The sequence below is a fragment of the Nansenia antarctica genome (assembly GCF_963989245.1).
Source record: "Nansenia antarctica genome assembly, chromosome: 1".
Lineage (NCBI taxonomy): Eukaryota > Metazoa > Chordata > Actinopteri > Argentiniformes > Microstomatidae > Nansenia > Nansenia antarctica.
The window spans coordinates 2,737,222-2,757,221 of NC_137674.1; the positions used below are offsets into that span (position 1 = coordinate 2,737,222).

A 20,000-nucleotide genomic window follows, 5' to 3' on the forward strand; every position below is an offset into this window, starting at 1 on the left:
ACCCTCGCATTCAACAGCCTCCCCTCTCTCTCTATCACTCCTCTCTCTCCATCTCCACCCTCATTCAACAGCCTCCCCTCTCTCTCTATCACTCCTCTCTCTCTCCCTCCATCTCCACCCTCGCATTCAACAGCCCCCCCCCTCTCTCTCTCCCTCCTCTCTCTCTCCCTCCATCTCCCCCCTCTCATTCAACAGCCTCCCCTCTCTCTCTATCACTCCTCTCTCTCTCTCCCTCCATCTCTCACTCTCTCTGGGTGGCAGGGACCTTAATCCAGGGAGACAGTCTTGTCTCCAGCACTGCTGACGCATGCCTGTCTGCCAAGAGGACAAGAGGACAAGAGGAGGGGGAGGGGGAGGGGGGGGGGGGGGGGGTAGGTAGGAGAATGGGGTGCACACATACAGGTGGACTGATGGTAAGAGTGATTTCAGGGGATGTGGACGAAGGCAGGCAGTCAGCTTCTATTCCCTTTGTTTAGTTTTTCTTTTAGTGCTCCTTGGTGGTGTGATAGATGGAGACACAGGGATGTGCCCTTTGCCCTAAGACAGCCCTGCAGGATGGATAGGGGGGGTCAGAACACAGTTGCCCAGTCGTTCACCCCCTGGCTCACACACACCTACTCTGACCCTATGTGCCCCCCCCCCCCCCCCCCCCCCCCTCCTTCTCACAGTGGGAGGCAGCAGACAGACTGTTGGGTCGACACTTTCTTGCCTATGTCAGTTTACGTTTCGCTCAGCCAAGCCATGTCCTCCCTACATGGTCACTCTCTCCCCGTGGGAGTGAGTGGGTGTGTGTGAGTGGGTGTGTCGTGTGTGTGTGTGTGTGTGTGAGTGTGTGTGTGTCGTGTGTGTGTGTGTGAGTGGGTGTGTCGTGGGAGTGGTAATGGCTGGAGGGGTGGCTACACCCCCCCGCCTCCCCCTACCCCCACCGCCTGCCCCAGGCATCTGTGAGTCAATAGTGGAATGCACCTCAGCTTTTTCTATTCTGTGGCGGGTTTAGATATTTGTGTCTGTGTGTACTGTAATGTTTGAAGATAAAATTCGAATTTAATGAACTTGTTTTGCTGAGGAATGGAGTCTGCTTATCTCCCAACAATGGTTCGTTTTCCAGACTGACCAAGAACATTGGCACAAGCATCCAGCAAACTCCTTTAGCATTCTGCAGCGCCTCTGCCCACCCCACCTGTACTTTAAGACTAGGACAGCCGTGCCTATTTTACCTACTATTAGAGCCGCCGCCTTGGGGGTCAAATGACCATAGTCTTTAGAATTGGAAGCTGCTACTTACACACAAAGACCACTAGTTGGAGCGTCTTGTAAATTAACCTGCCTCCTACATAGAAGAACTGCAAAATAGCTTTATACTGGCTTATCCTGATGATTTTGAAAATGTGGTAATGTGGGTGGTAGAACGCACATATCTAAGTCATGAAAGGAGGGTCCTGAAATTTGATCAAGTGCAAAGATATATATATACTGTATATATATATTTTAAAAAATACTCACATGATCAAATGACCACAACCATGGCTGTTCTAGTGTTAATGCCCCCACCCATGGCTGTTCTAGCGTTAATGACCCCACCCATGGCTGTTCTGGTGTTAATGACCCCACCCATGGCTGTTCTAGTGTTAATGACCCCACCCATGGCTGTTCTAGTGTTAATGACCCCACCCATGGCTGTTCTAGTGTTAATGACCCCACCCATGGCTGTTCTGGTGTTAATGCCCCCACCCATGGCTGTTCTAGTGTTAATGCCCCCACCCATGGCTGTTCTAGTGTTAATGACCCCACCCATGGCTGTTCTAGTGTTAATGACCGCACCCATGGCTGTTCTAGTGTTAATGACCCCACCCATGCCTGTTCTAGTGTTAATGACCCCACCCATGGCTGTTCTGGTGTTAATGACCCCACCCATGGCTGTTCTAGTGTTAATGACCCCACCCATGGCTGTTCTAGTGTTAATGACCCCACCCATGGCTGTTCTGGTGTTAATGACCCCACCCATGGCTGTTCTAGCGTTAATGACCCCACCCATGGCTGTTCTAGTGTTAATGCCCCCACCCATGGCTGTTCTAGTGTTAATGACTCCACCCATGGCTGTTCTAGTGTTAATGACCCCACCCATGGCTGTTCTAGTGTTAATGACCCCACCCATGGCTGTTCTAATGTAAATGCCCCCACCCATGGCTGTTCTAGTGTTAATGCCCCCACCCATGGCTGTTCTAGTGTTAATGCCCCCACCCATGGCTGTTCTAGTGTTAATGCCCCCACCCATGGCTATTCTAGTGTTAATGACCCCACCCATGGCTGTTCTAGTGTTAATGACCCCACCCATGGCTGTTCTAGTGTTAATGACCCCACCCATGGCTGTTCTAGTGTTAATGACCCCACCCATGGCTGTTCTGGTGTTAATGACCCCACCCATGGCTGTTCTAGTGTTAATGACCCCACCCATGGCTGTTCTAGTGTTAATGACCCCACCCATGCCTGTTCTAGTGTTAATGACCCCACCCATGGCTGTTCTAGTGTTAATGACCCCACCCATGGCTGTTCTAGTGTTAATGACCCCACCCATGGCTGTTCTAGCGTTAATGACCCCACCCATGGCTGTTCTAGTGTTAATGACCCCACCCATGGCTGTTCTGGTGTTAATGACCCCACCCATGGCTGTTCTGGCGTTAATGACCCCACCCACGGCTGTTCTGGCGTTAATGACCCCACCCGTGGCTGTTCTAGTGTTAAGGAATGTACCATTTCTGTGCGTCCAGATTCTCCCTCCCTGTCTGTGTGTCTGTCCGCCCCTTGTTTATGCCCGGTGCTTGTTTCTCCCTGTGTTGCTCCAGAACACTCCGGTGGGCACCTCTGTGTTCGTGGTGAACGCCACCGACCCGGACCAGGGCACGGGGGGCAGCGTGATCTTCTCCTTCCAGCCCGTCTCGCGCTTCTTCTCCATCGACGGCGCCCGCGGCACGGTGACCGTGACCAGAGCCCTGGACTACGAGACCACCTCCACCTTCCAGCTCACTGTCAACGCCACGGTCAGGACACACACACACACCACACACACACACACACACACACTAACACACACACACACACACACGCACGCATGCACGCACACACACACACACACACACGTGAAAAAGTAAATGACAGTGATGTTCAGATATTTGATTGTGATTGTTTGTTCAAAACTAAATTCGGTTGTTTTGACTGTACTGTGTGTGTGTGTGTGTGTGTGTGTGTGACCCTGTCTGTGTGTGTATGACCCTGTCTCTGTGTGTGTGTGTGTGTGTGTGTGTGTGTCTGTGTGTGACCCTGTCTGTGTGCGTGCGTGTGCGTCTGTCCCACTCAGGACCAAGACAATAAGAGGCCTCTGTCTCGCCTGGCCAACCTGGCGATCAGCATCACAGACGTCCAGGACATGGACCCCATCTTCACCAACCTCCCTTACAGCACCAACATAGAGGAGGATGCCCCCCCGGTCAGTAGCAACCACACCCTCCTCTCTCCTCCTCTAACCCCTCTCTCCTCTCACTGTACTCTCCTTCTCCTCCTCCTCTTCCTCCTCCTCTCTCCTCCATCTCTCCTTTTCATGTTACGCGCCACCCTTTCATCCCTCTTCTCACTCCTCTCCTGCTCTAAACCCTCTCTCCTCTCACTTTCCTCTACTTCTCCTCCTCCTCCTCTTCCTCCTCTTTCTCCTCCTCCATCACTCCTTTTCATGTTACACGCCACTCTTTCATCCCTCCTTTCTCTCTCTCTCTCTCTCTCTCCTGCTCGTCTCCTTTCGAGTCTCACGACTGGTCTTTGCCTCTCTGTCAGTTCTCTCCTGGGTGTGATTTAGGAAAACAAGTCAAAGGATGTAATGGGAGAGGTGGTCAGAGGGAGACTGTGAGTTCCTCTCTCCTGAGGTGTAAACACTAGGGCATCATGGGAGAGCTCTCCCTCTCTCACCCCCCCCCCCCCCCTCTCTGTCTCAGCCCCCTACAGAGGTGTTACAGGAGCGTAATCAGAGCGTTAGATGAGGTAGATTTACGTTGAGACTTTTCTGGTGTGAGGCCTGTACCATAGGTCATCCAGGACAGGGTTTATCACTGAGACCCGAAGGATCTGTCTGTGTGTGTGTGTGTGTGTGTGTGTGTGTGTGTGTGTGTGTGTGTGTGTGTGTGTTTGTGTGTGTGTCTGTCTGTCTGTCTGTGTGTGTGTGTGTGTGTGTGTGTGTGTGTGTCTGTGTCTGTGTCTGTGTGTCTGTGTCTGTGTGTGTGTCTCTGTGTCTGTGTGTGTGTGCATGCTCACGTTTGTGTCTACAGTACAATAATTATTCACACACAGAATGAAGCATTTTTTCTTCTTTTGGCTCTATACTCCAAACAATTATTATGAGGTTAAAGTATAGATAAATCGTCGTGCCCTGCGGTGGTGTAGCGGTCTAAGCACTAGCCACTAGTGCAAGCTGCCCACCGGGGACTGGGATCGAATCCCAGCTCGCCAGATCCGGATATGGCCGAGGCACACACAGGGAGCGGCATATTGAGCGGCCGCTCCCGAGGGCGGTATAGGAATAGTTCCGGACAAGGATCCGTCGCGCAACACCGCCCCCGGGGTGCCGGAATAACGGTGCTGGGCTCGAGGAGCCAGTCAGCTAGTCTGCCTGGCGGCCTCCTCTGGGGCTGCCGGCCACGGGGTCGTGCGGTGGATCCTACGCAATAGGCAGGGGATAATTGGATGCTAGGTTGGGTTTAATTGGATACCAAATTGGGTGAAAAAGGGATAAAATCTGAAAACAAAAACAAAAAAAAACAAAAAAAGTATAGATAAATCAACTTTGAGTGTATTTATGTACATATTGGTTTCATTTCCGTTTAAAAACGACAATGCTTTTAATACATCCTGTAGAACCCCTATGGTCACAGGTGTTTCTGGTTAGTCAGGTGTGTTCCCTCACATCATTCGGGCATCAAGAGAGCTGTCAGCATCTAGTATTGATTCTAGGTTTTGATTCTAGGCTTGCGTTTGCCTTTGGAGTTTGCTATTGGTGTCTGTCAACATGAAGACCAAAGAGGTGCCGCTGAAAGTCAAGAAAGCTATTATGAAGCTGAAAAACAGAAACATCAAACCCAAAATCAACAGTTTGAAACATCATGAACAGAAAAAAGCGAAAGAAAGAAAGCACTGGTGAGCACTGGTCAGGTCCTGGGAGGTCAGGGAAGACCTCTACATGGATGACAGGATTAATGCTCTCTTAATTAATTAATTATAGTGTATCATCGTACAGTAAGACGATGCCTCCAAACATGCTGCCATAGCAACTAGGGAGATCAGGGCCAAAAAGTGGAAAGTTATTGAATGGCCTGAAGTCAATCTCTAGATTTAAATCTGACTGAACATGCATTTCATTTGCTAAAGCGGACACTGAAAGCAAAAGGAGGCACTGGGGCCATAGCTGCAGTACAGGCCTGGCAGAGCATCACCAGATGAGATACCCAGCGTCTGGTGGGTCAATGGGTCACAGACTTCAGGCAGTTATTACATGCAAAGGACTGGTGACCAAAGACTGAACTATGGGTGCTTTAATTCGGACATTATATTAAATGTGTCCCAGTATGTTTGGTGCCCTGAAATTGGGGTAATATGTATAAAAAAAAGTCAATAAATATGTTTTTCGGGTATTTCTGCTTCATCGGGACTAGTAACAGTAGAGATTGACAGAAGGATGGGTGAGAGGAGAGGAGGTTCAGGATAGGTCGATGACCGGAGTCGAATCACGGGCCCTGCGATTACGTGGCATGATGCCACCCAGGCGCCCAAAGTGTTGTAATTTCGAAACTGCAAAACCAGTATAGACAAGAATACCCTTAAATAAAAACCTGAGAATCTATCTCATAGTAATTGTTTCATTTCAAATCCAAATGACTGATTGATTATAGAAGAAGAATGCTTCACTGTTCCAATAATAATTACGGAGGCCACTGTATATGTATCCATTGCGATACTGATGTTTCTGGGAGTATAACTCTGTGAGTGAGTCGATGTTGTGCTCCATGTTAATGGCTGTTCACTCATATGACTCACTCTTGATTCTCCAGTCCCCAGGAGGTAAATTCACCGTGCAGTGGTCAATTACATACAGGAGCATCGTCTGTCCTTGGTTTTCTTCACTGACCCCCTCTCTGTGTCTCTCTCTCTCTCTCTCTCTCTCTCTCTCTCTCTCTCTCTCTCTCTCTCTCTCTCTCTCTCTGTCTCTCTCTCTCTCTCTTCTCTCTCTCTCTCTCTCTCTCTCTCCCTCTCCTCTCTCTCTCTCTCTCTCTCTCTCTCTCTCTCTCTCTCTCTCTCTCTCTCTCTCTCTCTCTCTCTCTCTCTCTCTCTCTCTCTGTCTCTCTCTCTCTCTCTCTCTCTCTCTCCTCTCCCCTTTTATATAGTCCTATATATCTTTCCTTGTCCCTTCCTCTGTCCCCCTCTCTTACTCCTCCTCTCTGTCCCCTCCTCTCCCATGTCCCTCTCTCTCCTCTCTCCTCTGTGCGCTGTAGTGAAATGTCAAGTGCTACATTTGCATGCATATTAACAGGCGTGACGACGGCGACGCCTGGTGTCTCCCTGACTCTTCGATTCATCAGCTGTCAGCGGCGAAGGTCAGAGGAAGAGAAAGGAGGAGAGAGAGAGAGGTAGAGAGTAAGAGAGTAAGAACAAGAGAAGCCGGAGCGGGTAAGAGAGAGGGGCGAAAAAGAGAGAGTGAAAGAGTAGAGAAAGAGTAGAATAAGGGTGGGAGAAAAAGAGAGGTGGAGATGGAGAGGAGTTGACAGACTTAAAACTACTGAATGAGTGGCAACCCTGACAGACACCTGCCTCTTAATGACTTTGCCAGTAGGGGGCGCTGTGCAATCTGGTTATATTGACAGGCAGTTATATCTCACCCAGTGCATTTCCACACTCGCCCCTTTGGCCCCTGGTAGTGACGGGCAGGATAACATGACAAGAGCACCTACAGATCGACAGAGACACGGCCAAACACGGGCCGTGCTTGCACATACACTCCTGGCCTCACACGATATTCGGAAAGACACCTGTCATTTCCATTAGCTAGTGTTTGCCTGTGATAAGCCGGAGGCTAAACTGACTGAGTGGGTGTCAACTGTCCTCAAGGCCGATGACATTTATACATAAACGGATATCAAACACGTAGTCCTGTCATAGGTCATTTCTCAAAATGCCCACCCCTCCCCTCCCCTCCTCTCTCTCTCTCGCTCCTTCCCCCTATTCTCCATCCCTCTCTGTTTCTCCCTCTCTCTGTGTCTTTCTCTCTCTCTCTCTCTCTCTCTCTCTCTCTCTCTCTCTCTCTCTCTCTCTCTCTGCCAACCAACCTGCCATCCATACACAACATCGTTGAAGGGTACAAAAAAAGGCTTTTTCCAAAGAAGAGCGCAGGGCAGTTTTTAGCTGTTGTTGTGGATTTCGGGCTGTCTGAGTGACATTTAAAACCTTTTTAGGACAAACACAATTTGGCTGTCAGAGCGATGAGCCAAAATGGTGGAAATAAAGAAAGTGGGAGTCTGTTTCAGGGGGGTAAGTTAGAATTGTACAGACATACGTAGCTGAAGGGATAAAGAGATGAAGAGTGGGGATATGTTTGGTATGGGATGAGGGGGGTGGGGGATGGGGGGTGTTCTTGCAGGTTGATTGAGCATATTCCACGTGTGTGGACAGGACAGCAGGAGAATATTGCTCATATTACTTCAGCGTCACTAAATAACCTCTCTCTCTCTCTCTCTCTCTCTCTCTCTCTCCCCCCCTCTCTCTCTCTCCCCCCTCTCTCTCTCCCTCCCTCCCCCCCTCCCCCCTCCTAGTGATCGGTGTGAATCGCTCCCCCTAAAAGGCCTGTAATTGATTCCGCTGTAATTGGTCAATGACAGGAGATGCTTTGGCAGAAATGGAGCATAAATACGCCTCAGACACAATTTGCAGGATCAATGTGAGGCAGATAGGAAGGGAGGGGGGAGGGAGGGGGGAGGGAGGGGGGAGGGAGGGAGGGAGGGAGGGAGGTAGGGAGGGAGGGAGGGAGGGAGGGAGGGAGGCAGGGAGAGAGGTAGGTAGGGAGGGAGGGAGGGAGGGAGGGGGAGAGACAGAGAGATGGGGGGTTTCTCTGGCCCATTCTGCAGCACAGGGGTTTTAAGTATCACCACCGTGTCTGATTGAAGCACTGGGGCCAAGAAAGCTCTGCGGATCAAAGACTTTTCAAATAGCTTTCTCTATCTTTTCTCTTTCTGTTTTTTATTTTATTTTATTTTTTCTCCACTCCATTTTTTTCCCAGAGTTGCGGACTCAACCGCTCAGCTGGATAGTTTTTGAAGCAATAGAGGAGAAATAAGCCCAATGAAAGGCTAACAACCCACTCTGGAGCAGAAAGAGTCCATTTGTGGCTCGCCTGGCGTGATGGTGTTTGTTCTTTTGTGGCGGTGACCGTTTTCTACCGTTTAAGTGCTGAGCAGCGGTGGGATATTCAAAATGAATTGTTAATTAGGTGTGTTTGTGCTTGCCCCTGTGTAGATAGGGGTGATGAGAATAGAATATACCGACTGTATTGTATACAAGATAATGATATGTTTAATCTGTGTGTGTGTGTGTGTGTGTGTGTGCGTGTGTGTGTGTGTGTATTTGTGTGCGTCTCCTCAGGGCTACGAGGTGCGGAAGATAAGAGCCATTGACCAGGACCTGGGGAGACCGAGAGGCATCGGGTACACCATCATCTCAGGTCTGTGTCACATAATCAATCAGTCAGAGAAAAGGCCCGCACACAGAGGAGGAACTCATCCACTGCTTATGATAATTCCCTTTCAGAAAACAACAATCAATAACTGCATACACTAACGCCGCATAATAATAGAATACGTGTTCATTAATCGCTGTTCAGAGCAGTTGTGCAGAATATATCCCAGAGTCAGCGATCAGTCATGTGTTATCCATCAGAGGGAGTGAGAGGCTGCCAGGCCACCTGCGTCTGGACATACCTTGTGTCAGTCAGATAGTCACGCTGCCAAACGTTGAACGTTCAGAAGAGTGGGCATGCCGTATGTGACGCAGTCTGATCGTTTGGTCCGCATGTCAGCAACCAATCAAAATGTTGATTTATTTTGAAACACGGAACTACGCTTCAAAGTTGTTGAGAATCACGACACAAACTCGCTAGTCAAGCCAAAATACTGCAACGAAATGGATTGGGTGAGTAATCCCCACTGCTACCTAGTTAACTATAACACTACTTTACATTGTTAGCAGGCTCACAAAACAAGCTGTGTTAGTTGACTAGTGATGTGTCGTTGGTTTTCAACAACGCGGAAATGTATTCACGTTTTTCGAAAGAAAAGTCTGATCATTACATCGGATCCCGACATGAGGACCAACGCATTAGAACGTCACATATTGTCCGCTAGCTCCAACCGACAAATAATGAATTGTTGTGTTACAGGTCCGACCGTATCTCAGAGAATTTAGACGTTGCTGTAAATCAATAGGGAGGACTTGACTCAAGCCTTTGTATTCCTTGCGGAACGTAGGCCGTTGATGAACAGCCCATCCTTGTCTGTCTTGGGCCATATTTTCCAGCCGTTGCCACATCAGTCGACTCTGTGTTCCTTCTCCAAGTCATTCTGGGTCTTCCTCTCCCCCTGTTTCCCTTGTGGGTTCCATGTAAGTGCCTGTTTGGTTATTGCGGTTTTGTTTTGTCTTAGGGTATGCCCTCTATCCATCTCCACTTTCTCCTTTCCAGCTGTACTTCTTTTGTTCCTTGTTTGGTGTGTTCCCTCAGGTTGGTGTTATTGATTGTGTTTGGCCAGTAGATTCCCCAGGAGGCGTCTAAGACAGTGACTAGTGAATGTCTGCAGCTTGCTGGTGATGTTAGTGGTGGTCTTCCAGCTTTGTCCTGAGTGAAATATTTTGGGATTTCCAGATCTTGTTTAGGATGTTAATTCCTCATCAAAAGTCGTTGGTGGGTACATAACATTGTGTGACTTGAAGGTTGATTTTGTTCTGTGTAGTTTTGAATCTGGCAAGTGATGATCCTGGAGTTGATGGACTCCCAGCTAATGAGGGCCTCCTGTGCTTCTTTGGAGAGCATGAATCCCTCTCCCTCCCTGTGGTGCCTTTTCATCTGGGTGTCCAGAGTATATAGGATGGTCTCGCCGCTGGCCAGTTCAACTTCTCCTGTTTGAAGCTACCTAGTTTCACTCAAGCCTAGAAGAGAGATCTTATATCTCCTCATCTCATCACCTGCTATAACTGACGTCTTCCCTGCTGCGTACATGGTCCTGACCTTCCAGTTGTAGATGTAGGTAGGTTGTCTAGGAGATAGAGGATCCGGACGCAGCCTCTCCGTGTTGTTTTCAGCGTCGTCATTGTCTCTGTAGCGTGTACGCTGGAAGAGTCTTCAGCTCCTAGGTAATGAGGTTTCTTTGTTTTCATTAATGTTTCTATGGCGACTACATGGAACCAAACGTGACAGTCGCTGAGACGTTGCTAAGTTTGATCGTCCTCAATAAATACTATGAACGGGACATTTTCATCTCAGCTAATTGTGTTTGGTGACGCACCGTAAAAGTGACGCACGGCGACGCACCGTTGCTAAGTTTGATCGTCCTCTTCAATAAATACTATGAACGGTACATTTTCATCTCAGCTAATTGTGTTTGGTGACGCACCGTAAAAGTCACTGAGAGATGCAAGCAGGGTCTAAGTACCAACCAAGACCCTGCTAGCGTCTCTCAGTGACTTTAGGGAGGCCAATAGGGAGGAGTCAAGGCCATATCATGGTCATAGCTCTTTGGAGCCCCCCCCACTGTAAAGCACAGATGTTTAAAAAAAAAAGCACTTGTGTGCCCTGGGGTGGTCCAGTGGTCTAGCACCGCGGTCTACAGTGCACACATAATGCCCATGTCGGCATGGGTTCAAATTCGGCTCATGCCCTGCTGACATGCCCTCTCTCTCTCCCTTCTTCTCCTTACTTTCCTTCACTGTATCTGTTCAGTAAAATGGAAAATATGACTAGGACTGCCCTACTCAGAAAAAATTACTTAAACCCCCCCCCCCAAAAAACAACAACAACACTTGTTTCAGCTATGTACAGAACTTAGTATGTATAAGTAAGGAAAGGACAGGAAGATGTGATTCCCCAGTCAGTACGGTGGTGATTATGCTGGGAGACCGTCCGACCTACTTTGGGTTTTGTTGTGGCATGACTCAGAGAGGGGGGAGGCGTGGAGGCTTCTTAAGAAGTCGGTCGGCGCGCATGCGCAAACCGCGGAGGCGCGCTCGTGTTTCAAAACATGCATGAAGTCTAGCGCCTAAGAACTTTTCAAACCACTTCTTAGCGCTAGGCGCAAAGTCAGATCGCATAATAGCAGGGGCGCCTAGCGCACTTCATTAACATATGAACACTCCCACAATGAGTAATATATGCACGGGAGTCTTACGTCTTATGTGTGGGCGCCTAGCGCGTATGAAGCACATAATAAGGGTGGCGGTAGGTCTTAACCTGGCGGTGCGTCTTAATTAAGACTTAAGACGGCAAGTTAAGAAGTGCATAATAGGGCCCAAAGAGTGAAGAGAAAATAGTTAACTGCCACAGGGAAGGGGGGTAGATATTATGGGGAGAGGCTGGGCATAGTTAGAGGTAAGCCATATGGACTATCCACCACTCTGGCAGCGCCCACTACCCCTGGTCAACTCTGAATGCCCCCTGCAGAAGGGTAGATAGCCAAGATGGCATCACATAGGTGCCCACGGCCTTGCCAGCTGGTTAATGTGTCCTGACTGTGGGCATGGTGGCAGGCCAGAGGCCCCTTAGTGGTGCAGAGGATCATCCTTCAGCCATCTGCTGAGTCACTGGCTGACCTCGACCAGTCACGATGACCCTATCACTTACACGTCCAATCAGGACGCCAACCAGGCAGAACACAGAGAACCAATCAGCCAAGCCCACCTTTTTATTTTTTATTTTTCAAAGCCACATCATCAAAGTTCTGTTGTGTTGTGTTGTGTGGAGTTGGGGGGGCTGAGCGGTTAGATGAGAGCATTAAAAAGACATTAATTAGATAGTGTGCCTAGTTCCCCGGCGTAGGGGAAATCATGAGTTATAGCGCTGTACTAACCCCTTATGGAGATTGAGTCTGTGGGCTTGATAAAAATCATTATAAGTTTAAAAGATAATGGATAGTGAAGGATGATGCAGCGGCGGGATAAGGTGGGAGGATAAGCGCTGGATGTTGGTGTGGGGGGGGGGAGTGTGTGTGTGTGTGTGAGGGGGGGAGGGCTGTGGGTGTGTGTGTGTGTGGGGGGGGGGGGCTGTGGGTGTGTGTGTGGGGGGGGGGCTGTGGGTGTGTGTGTGTGGGGGGGTGGCTGTGGCTGTGTGTGTGTGGGGGGCGAGTGTGTGTGTGTGGGGGGGCGGCTGTGGGTGTGTGTGTGTGGGGGGGTGAGTGTGTGTGTGTGTGTGGGGGGGTGGCTGTGGGTGTGTGTGTGGGGGGGGGGGGGTCGGGGGCGAGTGTGTGTGTGTGTGGGGGGGGCTGTGGGGCGTGGGCTGGTGTACCTACGGGTGTGTGTTTGCTCGCCGCGCCTGCTGCTTCTGGAGTGTCCTCAGAGGTTGCGCCTTAGTCCTGTGGGACTCGTCTCATTAGTTCAGTAATTAAGATAAACGAGGTTTTAATTGCAGAGGTGATTTATGCTAATGATCTGGGGACCTGGGATCAGGATTTCCTCTCTCTCTCTCTCTCTCTCTCAATCAGAGGGATAATCTGGGATTGGATGCGTACAACAGATAGTAGTGTGAGCTCTGACGTCGTTGTTGATGTTGTTGTTTATGTGTGTGGTGGTGGCGGCGGCGGCGGTGGTGTGGTGGGGTTCATCATCAAACATCACACAGGTCTTAGGCTTTCCCTCCCCATGACCCCGTGACCTCACCCCTCTGAGGCCTCTGACTGCAGACTTCTGAGAGCTTCCTCATTCCTGTCCCTGTTTATGGCTTGACTTACTTGACTTACCGGTACTACCCAGAGACCAAAACATGTGTTATTTAACACCAGAACAGCCGTGCCTGTTTTACCTACTATAAGAGCCGCCTCGGGGGCCAAATGACCATAGTCTTTCCAGTGGGAAGCTGCTATTTACACACAACGACCGCTGGTTGGCTAAATAGCTTTATACTAGCTTATCCTGATGTGATTTTGAAAATGTAAGGATACTGGGTGGTACGTACGCACATATCTAGGAAAAGTCATGAAAGAAGGGTCCTGAAATTTGAGTGTGAGTGCAAAGATTACTCACAGGGTCAAATGACCCCGCCCATGGCTGTTCTAGTGATAATGTTGCCATACTATACACTCACATCCGTAGTGCAATACATGTCCATAAGCAGCCACTAACCCTTAACCTTATCTGAGTTTCACAGCAGTACTCTTTGGCATGCAGAGCAAACACCTATAGTTAGTATGCTTGAAGTAATAATATATGTGAATCATTTAACAATATAGTTGAAGCTGTGTATATATCTATGTATAATTGTACATATATATATAATTAATCATAAGGAGAGAGGCTTCCTGTATGAAAAAACTATTCATTTTGGCCCATTCTTCAACACAGACAGTCTTTCAATCTTGAAGATTCTTGGGGGCCGCCCGCTGGTGAATCTTGATCTTCAGTTCCTTCCAAAAAAAATAATCTATTGGATTTAAGTCTGGCGATTGACTAGACCAGTCCAACACCTTTATTTTCTTCCTCTTGAACTAGTTCAGAAGTCTACTTTGCAGTATGTTTTGGATCGTTGTCCTGCTGGAAGATCCACCCGTGTCTCATCCAATGTTAATTTCGTTAACGAACATTGTGACTAAATACAGTATATACGTAAGGCTATTACACAAATAAAAGTGTTGACAGAGTGAAATGTTACTTTAACGACTTACATCCAATTTCCAATACTTGTATTAACCTAGTTGAATTAATTTGAATATAAAACATCGTCAAAGACTAGACTAAAATTATTTTGAATTTTTGTTGACTAAAACTAAGAAGGATAAAAATGACTACGGTAAATATGACAGACTAATGTGCATTTTTGTCTAAATGCTAAGACTAAGACTAAATGTAAAATAGCCAGCCAACATTAACACTGGCCTCATCCTCCTCCTCCGGTGGATGGCAACAGATTCATCTCAAGAATCTTCCGATACATGGCTCCATTCATCTTTCCTTCTATAATTTTTAACTCATTTTCTGACTGCACGGTCGGTCACAAATTTTGCAAGGAGCTCCTGTGAGTGGCCTGTTCATTGGTCGAATTATGTTCCTTCCACTTGCGGATAACGACCACAATGGTGCTTATAGGAACATTACATTTGAGTTGAGAAATCCGTCGGTAGCCAGTGCCATTACTATGCTGCGCAACAATCTTGTTGTGAAGGTCTTGGGAGAGCTCTCTGCCCATCAGGAGATGTTTCTTGCAGGAAAGCTTGGTGACAAATGATTTGTTTACTTGCATTCAGAGGTGGGAAACCCTTTTTCGTAGAGTGGAATACTTACCCACCGACACGCACTAACCCAGCTGATTCTAATTAGCCCAGGGAGGAGAACTCATTAGTGGCATAAGCTGGTTTATTGCTTTCTCGTACTTTTAAATTCTTTCAAGGGCACACGAGTGGTGGTGTTTCAGGCGGGATTTGAACTCACAACCTTCCGATCAATATATTGAATAAAAACATTAATTATGTGTTGAATACCTATTTTCCCCCGCTGAATCTGCTTGCTCATTCCTGTTACACTGGTTGCTAAGTGCACACCAGGCTTTTGCGTTGCCATGTACACATAGATACTTGGGCGTAGGACACCGGCTCCTTCGTCTTGTACCTCCCAGAGCAGAGATCCTAAACGGCCCGTGATGAACTGGGCTCAGTGGCGTAACGAGTCTGCACTGGGCCCTAATGGAAGATGGCCAGAGTGGGCCCAAGGTAGCACGTGAATTTTGCGCATTTTTGTGCAATTCATGCCCAGCTTACAACAAAACAACAAGTTTTCATTAGCCAAAATAAATGATATCCTAGAAAAGGGTGCGCTTTCCGTAAGAGAGAGAGAGAGAGAGAGAGAGAGAGAGAGAGAGAGAGAGAGAGAGAGAGAGAGAGAGAGAGAGAGAGAGAGAGAGAGAGAGAGAGAGAGAGAGAGAGAGAGAGAGAGACTGCTCATTATTACGTGGTCCTGTATGGTAGTTACGCCACTGACTGGGCTGTTTTCTGCACCCTCTGCAGAGACAGTCAGGGGCGGTGCAGCTTCTGTACCAGGTGGTTCTACAACCAGACAGGATACACTCTATGGTGCACTGGCGTCATATCTCAGACTGTGACAAAACAATTGTGATCTGTTAAAATAAAAAACTAAAAAAAACTGATTGTTTTCCCCTACTAGCACTGTGTGCACTGGACTTCATCGTTCAATCAATTGCCAGTCTTATTTTAGCTCTGTATACTCCATAACAGTTTGGAGGTGAGAGTAGAGATTCCCAACTTTAAATCAATGTTTGCTTTTTTCGGATTGATGTCACCATTTAGAAATGACAACTCTTGTATACATAGTCCCCCTATTTCAGTGAACCAAAAGTATTGCAATTGGATTGACAGGTGTTTCTGGTCAGACAGGTGTTCCATCACATCATCAAATGTTGTACAGGCATAAGAGAGCTGTCAATGCCTGGCATTGATACTAGGTCTGCATTTTCCACAAGTCTTGTCTGTCAACATGAGGATCAAAGAAAGGTTAGGTCAAGGAAGCCATTATGAGGCTGACATATCAGCAATCTCAAACAGGCTGGTAGGCCAAGGAAGACTTTTAGAGTTAGAGTTTTTAGGATGACCAAACAATCAACACAACTGTCCCACAGATCAGGAAACACCCTCCAGGAGGTAGGCGTGAAAGTGTCAGAGTGACTACCATCCGCAGAATACGTCACCAGCCATAGGGGTCAGTATGTTTAAATAATGTTTCTAAACTCTGAACCCAATCTTTAAAAAGAAACCATTGAATTTAAAGCTTTGAATCTCTGCTTTGACCCCATAGGAATTATTTGATTTCAAATCTAAACTGTTGGAGTCTAAAGCTAAAAGACTAATGGTTCCCCTTTCCAATACTTATGGAGGGCACTCTATATGCACTGTCATTTAAGTTCATGGGTGAGTGTCAGTTTGTTTCGTAAGAAATGTGACTGGCTGCCTATGCTAGTTTTCGTCCTCGGCAGGAAGCCTCGAGACAGAATAGCATCCAAATATAAAATATTCAAATGAAAATAAACAAATGTTGTCGATATAGATTATGTGGCGTTGCTTACGTTACTACGGCACCACACTGGAATGACACCATAGCTGTCCTGAACCATGACCACCGCAGCTTAAAGTCCCTTAATGGCTCTCAGAATGCTGGCCTCAATCAACATTCCACCATATTTAACCGCATGAGAGGTTTTGGAGGTACAACAAGCTTAATTCATAGTTTAAAAACATTTTATCATACATAAATCATACATAGGTATCAGAAAGCTTTTTCATCAGAGTTGATGATTTTGAGTTTTTGGCACATTTTACAGTTGAAATTGTTTGAAAAACAATAGCGTAAAAGGTATAAGAGTGGCAGTGGATAGGCCTGCTGTCTGTTTAGAGAGTTAACTAAACCTACTCTGGGGATAGTTTCATAGTGCTATAGCTCCTCCTATTTTCTCTGTCTGAAAGGAAAGTTTCAGCTAAGGTGTGAGTGTTTGCGGGAATTAGGTCTGTTGCTGTGCGACTGATAGTTGAACTGTCATTCAATCGGAGGTCAACAAGTGCAGGTTGGCCAGTTAGAACGATCCTGTCAATCATGTTTGGCTTTTTAAAAGAAGATTTTGACCATCTGGACAAAGTTTGGGATGTCTTCTTTTAAAAATACGATAGGAACTGCACAGATAATCTTACGGTATGTTAACCAACTGGCTAACCACCACATTCGTTGTTATGGAAACTAAACATTAACGTTCCATGGTGTACAGTAGTTGACCAAAAACTTTGTGAAATGTTCTAGACCCTTTAGAAGCAGCACTTTATCTATCTGAAAACACAAACCGTTATCTCTAGTTCCTTTTTTATTTTGGAGATTATTCGAAAGGGAACACCAACATTGTCAACACTGTCAGTAATCCAATAATGTCAACACTGTCAGTAATGCATACAGATAAAAGGATGGATCTTTTCAAACATCCTTCACAGCTCGTCACCACCTTGCTGCAGCACTTCACTCGTCTTCACACGTTGTGTCTGCTGCAGCGGCGGCATGGAGGTGGACCCCCGCTGCGATGGTGTCGTGGATTCATCTGGTTTCTTCTCTATTGATATTGAATATTGAACACAAGGAGATTGATCATCTTAGCTTGAAGCCTTTTATTAATACTACTTGATTACAACAAGGATATACAGAAAATGGAGATTTCCCCCCCCACACAATTGCACTTCCCCACATTTATAGTCCCAGCATCTCTTACATAAGGCAACTGGGAAATCCCCCGCCCCTTCTCATGACCTTGTCTCCACAATTGCCTGGTCACCAGGAAACAAACCCTCCCCAATCTGTGAACATGAATGTTTTGATTACCCAACATTGAAGAGAGAGAGAGAGAGAGAGAGAGAGAGAGAGAGAGAGAGAGAGAGAGAGAGAGCTTCAATGTCTCTCAGTTAATTTGACATAAAACTACAACGATGGTCAAATTAACTTGGCACACTGTATAACTCTCAGCTTCTTCCACGAGCCCCGCTTAAAAGATACAAGTCTGGAAGAGAAGTCACCTCTGCGTCTAAAAGTATAGTCTGTTTTAGCATTTAGCGTAGCCAAAGGCAAGGTCTGACATTGTGCTCTGAGACCCCGGGGGGGGGGGGGGGGTGAGGGAAATGAACCTGGCCCCCTACGACCCAAACAACCTGTCTCCCCTCAGGAGTGAGGCGGCTCAGCCTGCCCGGCGCGGCCCAGTGGAGCAGACCGTGGGAGAGTGTGGGGCGGCCGGCCTCGTCTCACACCCACACCGACTCATAGGTCAGACAGGTACAGCTGTGCCATGTCCCGGCTGGATGGTCAGATAAGCAGAAAAGGCGATTATTTCCCCCTCCTCCTTCCCCCCTCGTCCGCCCCTCTCTCCACACATATCTCTATCCCTCAGCGTGGCTACACCTTGATGCTCTGATTCCTCTTTCTTCAAGCCTGTGGTCTTGTATCAGCAGAAAAGCTGTAATATCACTAAGGCTAATGCCCGGTTTCTCTGTAGTAGGACACTCTCATGGTCTCTGTGTGTTTGTGTGCTTAGATTTCGGGAGGTTTTTTTTCAATTAGATGCTTTGGGGCCTCTGGTCAAGGCTTGTTGTTGATAATCTCTCAGGAGAGGAGACCCTGTCTGTTCATCACCAAGGCCACACACACACACACACACACCACACACACACTCACACACACAGGGTCACACACACACACACACACACTCACAACGGGTCACATACACACACACTCACACAGGGTCACACAGGGTCACTAAATTGTAACGTGACTGTCCATGAGACTAAAAAACATTATAGTGTGGATGCTCTATTCTCATTCTCTCTCTCTCTCTCTCTCTCTCTCTCTCTCTCTCTCTCTCTCTCTCTCTCTCTCTCTCTCTCTCTTTCTATTCCGCTTTCTTTATCCCTGATCAGTTTGGTTGACCCCTCTCTTGCAGTCTCATCGTTTTCTTATTTCCAGTATCAGATATTGTGTAGGACTGCATTTCAAATGTACTGTACATGATATAGTTTCATTTCATAATTGTTTGTTTCTTTGAATCGTGTACTTTTCTTTTTACATACTCTCTCTCTCTCTCTCTCTCTCTCTCTCTCTCTCTCTCTCTCTCTCTCTCTCTCTCTCTCTCTCTCTCTCTCTCTCTCTTTCTCCCTCTCTCAGAGAAGGAATTGTTTCAGCTTTGAAAAGAGCATAGTGCAGAAGAGTGTAAGCTTTTGAAAAACATCCAAACAGCTTTGGAAAAAATTAAAAACCACTGCTGTGGTCATCACTATCCTCTTACAAGTAATTGGAATTGACCATATGCCAAAGACTTGAAAAGAAAAGTTGTTGAGTGAGGAAGAGAAGGATTCAATTCTGGCTTTACTGGCAGGGGGATACGGTGAGCGTCAGGGGGATACAGAGAGCGTCAGGGGGATACAGTGAGCGTCAGGGGGATACAGAGAGCGTCAGGGGGATACAGAGAGCGTCAGGGGGATACAGAGAGCGTCAGGGGGATACGGTGAGCGTCAGGGGGATACAGTGAGCGTCAGGGGGATACGGTGAGCGTCAGGGGGATACAGTGAGCGTCAGGGGGATACGGTGAGCGTCAGGGGGATACAGTGAGCATCAGGGGGATACAGTGAGCGTCAGGGGGATACAGTGAGCGTCAGGGGGATACGGTGAGCGTCAGGGGGATACAGTGAGCGTCAGGGGGATACGGTGAGCGTCAGGGGGATACAGTGAGCGTCAGGGGGATACAGTGAGCGTCAGGGGAATACGGTGAGCGTCATGGGGATACAGTGAGCGTCAGAGGGATACAGAGAGCGTCATGGGGATACAGTGAGCGTCAGGGGGATACAGTGAGCGTCAGGGGGATACAGTGAGCGTCAGGGGGATACAGTGAGCGTCAGGGGGATACAGTGAGCGTCAGGGGGATACAGAGAGCGTCATGGGGATACAGTGAGCGTCATGGGGATACAGTGAGCGTCAGAGGGATACAGTGAGCGTCAGGGGGATACAGTGAGCGTCAGAGGGATACAGTGAGCGTCAGGGGGATACAGTGAGCGTCAGGGGGATACAGTGAGCGTCAGGGGGATACAGTGAGCGTCAGGGGGATACGGTGAGCGTCAGGTCGCTTCCATCCTTAACATGTCAAAGACGGCGGTTCACAAGAACAAGGTCAAGCGGCAGACATTGGGGACAAA

At 47.8% G+C, this 20,000-nt stretch overlaps 1 protein-coding gene across 1 annotated transcript in view; it reads left to right on the forward strand.

Annotated features, from left to right (window-relative positions):
• cdh23 (cadherin-related 23) overlaps positions 1-20,000 on the forward strand; it is a gene marked incomplete at both ends in the record, with an annotated part of 172,785 nt that overhangs the window by 79,294 nt on the left and 73,491 nt on the right. Inside the window, 3 exon segments of the mRNA XM_080549318.1 lie at positions 2,844-3,038; positions 3,356-3,484; positions 8,671-8,749. Of these exon segments, the coding sequence (XP_080405444.1) occupies positions 2,844-3,038; positions 3,356-3,484; positions 8,671-8,749 (403 nt within the window).